The sequence below is a fragment of the Austrofundulus limnaeus genome, unplaced genomic scaffold, assembly GCF_001266775.1.
Source record: "Austrofundulus limnaeus strain Quisiro unplaced genomic scaffold, Austrofundulus_limnaeus-1.0 Scaffold188, whole genome shotgun sequence".
Taxonomy (NCBI): Eukaryota; Metazoa; Chordata; class Actinopteri; order Cyprinodontiformes; family Rivulidae; genus Austrofundulus; species Austrofundulus limnaeus.
The window spans coordinates 734115-739878 of record NW_013952590.1 but is presented as its reverse complement, the minus strand read 5'-3'; the positions used below and the strand labels follow the sequence as shown (position 1 = coordinate 739878).

Sequence of the window (5764 nt, the reverse complement as noted above, 5' to 3'; positions counted from 1 at the left end):
TCCAGAGGACCTATACAATTTTTTTCTTTTTGATTTTTACCTGGATTACTGAGATGCATCAGGACATTTCTTCAAACTATCTATGGAGCTGTGTATTGGCAAGAATTTGGTGATATGATGGGTCATGGGATGGTATATCAATATTTATTGCATTAATGWAAGCAAGGTGATATATTGCCATTTTTTTCTTCAAAAGATTCTAATTTTTAAAAACTCCATATAAAGAGAACACCATGCAACACATGCATAAAATCTGATTAAATTTAGTTTATTTTTATGCAATCAGAAGAACACTAAACCACAGTGAGAACTACATTTCACATTTCTTCTTACAACATCCATCTATTAAGACTGAATTAAAAAAACGATGCAGTCAAGACATGAAATGTTGCAATATTTCACTGTATCAATATTTTACACACCCCTACTGATTAGGATAATCAGTTTTATTTTAAAACAAAATTTATATTTGTGTATGTCCTAATTACTCATAAACAGTGTTTTTATGATTATCACCTCTCCTTTTATTTGCCAAATGAAACCAACATTGCAAATATCCTGTAAATGACTAAAACGTCTTTAACTGATCCGTCTCCTGCAGAAACTGAAGCCAAGGAGAAGAACACAACTGAGTGAGATTAGCTGCTGATCAACACTTCCTGCAGATCCCTCATTTGCTGACTCAGCAGATCGTTCCACATCAGACTTCTCCTCAGCTCAGGCTGCTAACACTGAGTCTGCTGTTAATCCGATCCAACCCTCTCACTTTGTTCCTCTCTAGGACTGATGCTCAACCAGCGCAGAGTAAACTTCAGTGACAACGCTTTTGTGAGCTTTTAGTGAAAAGCCGAGACCTGATTTTGTGTTTGTATGTGTGCGTGTGTGAATTAGTGGTGGGTTAGCATGACGTTGTGGTCGTCTTCGGGCACGTAGAGCTGAGTCACAACTCGGACGTGAGCGATCTTCTTCACGGCTTTGTGAAACACCTGTTTCAGGTCCCGCGTTGGATGCAGTGTCATTCTGAGAGGAAGAGAAGATGGGGATGGAGGGAAAAAATTAACCCCAAGACAGAAAAGAAACAATGTTTTGTTTGAATATACATATAAATAATTAAAGACGTAGGTCAGGATTTGTAAGTAAATAAATAAGTTTGTGTTTAATTACATCTAAAACTTATATTCAGTGAAAAATGGAGAAAAAGGTTCAGAACTAAAGGCGCAGCTAACTTATCCTAGCAATTAGCTTCGCTTCTGGACACAAATAACCCAAGAAAAGGTTTTTTTTTTTAATTAAAATGAACATTTAGATTTAGAACAACAGCTTTTTTAATGTCTTAAAAGAATAATGAATCTTGAACTGATCTTTTAATCAGAGAAAGAGAGAAAATAAAACCCGTTAGCATCAACAGAGACTTCATCTGGGCCATGAAAACAGACCTACATCCACAAACAAATTACTGTGGCACATAGTGCCACCATTTCAATGAAACCTTCTGCATGATGAACCTTGAGAAGATACGTTGATTTTCCACAGACAGATAAAAAGAAAAGCTTGAATTGTCTGAAGTGGGGTTTTTCATGGGAGTCAGTATGTTACCTGCAGYAAACAGTTGTCAGAACAATCTCATTCTGAAGAATCAGGGAGAAATCCTCACTAACAGCTAGCCAGGCTAAAGCTAATWACAGAACCGATTTAAGCTAACTACAACAGCTCAAACTTCAAAATTTAGTAGCGGTTTAAGTTAATTGTAAGTCAACATGAAGCCTTTGCACCACATCGCTTTTGCATTTTTACAGTTATTTACGTAAATGTCTAAAGTTATTTGCATTGAAGACTCATTCCGTTMCGTTTTGTGTGAAACATGTTGCTAAATAAACATGCTAAACATATCTGATCTGAATCCATAAAGCATTTAGCTAAACCACTATAAAGTCTTTGAGGTTTAAGCTGTTTGCTAGCGTTTAGCTTGGCTGCTTCAAAACAGTTTCTCCATGATTACTTCAGCAGGTTGTTTTGACGGCTATCTGCTGCAGGTGAGTCACTGACTACTCTACCTCTCCAAGAATGCCCACTTCAAATCTACACATTACCTTTAAAGTCAAACTAGGGACCACACAAACAAAACAAGGAAAACACCAGAAAGCACACCTGGATACGCCACCAAAAACAATCTGATTTCCTCTGAACAGCAGTGGCAACTGAATGTGCCAGTTTACTGTTTGTTTGACGTGTTGGAGAAATACTATAAATTAGAAATAAATGGTGTGAACATTTGCAATATCTAGAAATTTATAGAGGGGGGTTTTGTGTTATAAGCCTTGTAGGCTGGATAAAATATTTGTGATTAAAGCATTACATTTTAAATCTACAATATGAGACACACTGCGCAGGAATAAAAATATAGAGGCATTGTGATGGTYCAGCTAAAGTTAGCATCAGCACATTGCTGCTGTCAAACAAAAAGCTTGCTTTCAAACAACAAATTGTGAAGGACACTGAGAGTGATAGCAAATAAAYATAAAGTTTTAGTTTTTAGCCATGTCTACAGGACTCGGGGCATGTTTTTAAATGTATGCATTGTTTTTCTCTCTCTGTGTCTCTTTGCACACATTATAACAAAAATGTTGAAACCCATCTTGGGCCACTAGGTGGCGAGAGCATGCACATTAACACATAAATTACAGCGAAAGAATGAACTTAGCTTAATCAAAAGTTGTCTTGAAACAAAAGCAGCTTAAACTGTTCATTGGTGGGAATKTCTCTGTTAATCAGTTAATAGCATTTCTTTGTTTAGTGGATCAACTTTTTCACTAACTTTGAAGACGGTTTGCAGACAAATTAGGTTCTGCTAAATTAGGTTTTGCCAATTTAAGTTTGCTAATAAGTTAATACTAACAAGTTTATGTCAGTCCCACCGGTCAGCAGACAAAGACGTGTGCTGCAGACTGAGACAGTCATCTTAGCAAGAGATTAGTTGTTTAGCATTATCTTCTTCTAATTTTACTCATTTAGCTGTTTACCAATAGCTTCCACTATTTTTTTATTTGTTTAGCTATTTAGCATTTGTTTTTGCCAATTTTTACTTGCTTAGCTGTTTAGCGTTAGCTTTTGTAATTTTATTTGTATGTTTAGTGTACGTTAGTGAGGCTATATTTTTAGTTAGTGAATTATGAGTTAGCAAAGCTAATGTTTTAACTAGCTGTGCCCACCACTGCTGATAATAATAATTTCTCTCGGTCAAAACTCTCTTTATGAACAGGAAGTGCAAACGCAACACAGAGTCATGTACGGGACCTAATAATTTTCTGGTCTAATACACGTTTTTGAGTCACAGCAGCAACGTAACGTAGCGAAAACTTCATCTTTTTAAAAAAACTTGTAAAGTAGAAGAACTGAGTTTCCAGTGACAGAAAGAGGAATTTTATTTTATAAACAAGATCCCCACATCCCTCACTTGAACTGTCTTTAGATGTTGCTACTTTTAATTGCATTTACTTGCATCTTGAGGTGACCTGATTCAAACTCTCACAAGAAATCTTTTTGTTAATGACTTGAACACAAAACTGCTGGTCAGCAGTATAGATTGTATTTAACCAAGGAAAATAAGTTTTTAAATTTATCAAATACCAATGTGTATTTGAAATAAATAATAAAATGACAAAGTTATTGAACAAGTTAGCATTCGTGACCAGCTGTTTTTGTTGTAGCCAAGATTTCTAATTCGACTTTGAACAGGTTGTGCTTAAGATGCAAATAAGTCCAAACATACAGCAAGTAACACCTGGAGACAGTTCACCAATACGTTTGCCAAAGGATGAGTCCTGTTGCCAACTAGGCCAGTAATGTTATACATTTTTTTGGTAATGCATAACATTACCTCAGTTTTTCTTCTTTGCAAGTTGTTCCTGCTGTTGTTTCTCGGCTTTCCGTTTCTTGTACTGGGCTATCTCGGCGATCTGCAGCCCATGGGCCTGTTGCCTGTTGAGACGAAGCGAACACCATGATCACAGCACACATACACATATTGTAGTCATGCAATGGCTTGTTTCCTTGCCAAAAAATCTTTAGACCCATTTTTTAGCTTTAGCCATATCCCAATACCCATGTCCTAGATCTGAGTAAAATCTTCTGCACAATGGGGCACTTAAAAGAAGTCAATACACCGTCAGTTGTCACTGTTGGGTTTATGACTACTTCAGATTGAAAGAAATCATGTTGGGTATCCTGCAGTGGTACGCACAGCTAACCAAAACATTCAATCACAAGCTATTTAAACAATAGGAAACACTTTGTATAAATTAATGATGWAAGGTCTGAACTTTGTAATATTGTATGTGGGGTTCCACAAGGTTCTGTACCGGGACCAAAGTTTTTTCTTCTATATATTGATGACTTGGTAAATGTGTTGGGGTTGTRTAGACGTCTTTTATTTGCAGACGACTCCTTTTTTTTGCCTGGGTAAGAACATGGAACAGATGTTGGAAATGATGGAAACAGAATTTGTAAAAGTACAAAGTTGGTTTAATCATAATAAGTTATATTAAATTTGGATAAAACAAATTACATGATATTCAGTAATAGAAAGAAAACAACTGATGTTCCATTTAGAGTGGATGGTGTTGAAATTTGCAGAGTCAGTGAGGTGAAGTTTTTGGGAGTCATCATTGACGAAAAACTGACATGGATACCCCATTAAAATTACTTAAGAACAAAAATGGCAAAATCTATTGTACTGTATAAAGATAAGGAGTTATTTAATGATAAAGCACAATTTACGCTATATAATGCAATAATCGTTCCACATTTGATTTATTGTACAGAATATATATACGTATGTATGTACAGCGGGTAAAATAAGTATTGAACACGTCACCATTTTTCTCAGTAAATACTGTGTATTACTAGAGACGCTAATGACATGAAATTTTCACCAGATGTCGATAACAGCCTTTGTTGTCAATGACAGCTTCAAGACACCTCCTGTATGGAGAAACTAGTTGCATGCATTGCTCAGATGTGATTTTGGCACATTCTTCTACACAAACAGTCTTCAAATCTTGAAGGTTTCGTGGACCTCTTCTATGAACTCTGATCTTTAGTTCTTTCCATAGATTTTCTATTGGATTCAAGTCAGTTGATTGGCTGGGCCATTCCAGCAGCTTTATTGTCTTTCTCTGAAACCATTTGAGAGTTTCCTTGGCTTTGTGTTTGGGGTCATTGTCTTGCTGAAATGTCCAGTCACGTTTCATCTTCATCATCCTGGTAGATGGAAGCAGATTTTTTTTATCAATAATGTCTCTGTACATTTTTCCACTCATCCTTCCTTCAATTATTTGAACAAAAGTTCRGATTACCCACCCTTCTTGGAGTYCTTAGWGGGDGTACTGGAGGGTGCCCCTCCTGGGGACTCCCTTGTTCTGCTGGGAGACTTCAATGCTCACGTGGGCAATGACAGTGAGACCTGGAGGGGCGTGGTTGGGAGGAACGCCCCCCGATCTGAACTCGAGTGGTGTTCTGTTGTTGGACTTCGGTGCTCGTCACGGATTGTCCATCACAAACACCATGTTCAGGCATAAGGGTGTCCATATRTGCACTTGGCACCAGGACACCCTAGGCTGCAGTTCATTGATCGATTTTGTCGTCGTTTCATCGAATTTGCGGCCGTATGTCTTGGACACTAGGGTGAAGAGAGGGGCGGAGCTGTCAACTGACCACTACCTGGTGGTGAGTTGGCTCCGGTGGTGGGGGAGGAAGCCGGTCAGAC

At 37.5% G+C, this 5764-nt stretch overlaps 1 protein-coding gene across 1 annotated transcript in view; it reads right to left on the bottom strand.

Moving 5' to 3' along the window:
* Positions 1-935: 935 nt before the first annotated feature.
* gc2 (guanylyl cyclase 2) overlaps positions 936-5764 on the bottom strand; it is a 20711-nt gene continuing 15882 nt past the window's right edge. Inside the window, exons 25-26 of the mRNA XM_014018266.1 lie at positions 3878-3978; positions 936-1020 (exon numbers count right to left, since the gene is read on the bottom strand). Of these exons, the coding sequence (XP_013873720.1) occupies positions 3879-3978 (100 nt within the window). The 3' untranslated portion in view covers positions 936-1020; position 3878. The remainder of the gene's footprint in view (positions 1021-3877; positions 3979-5764) is intronic.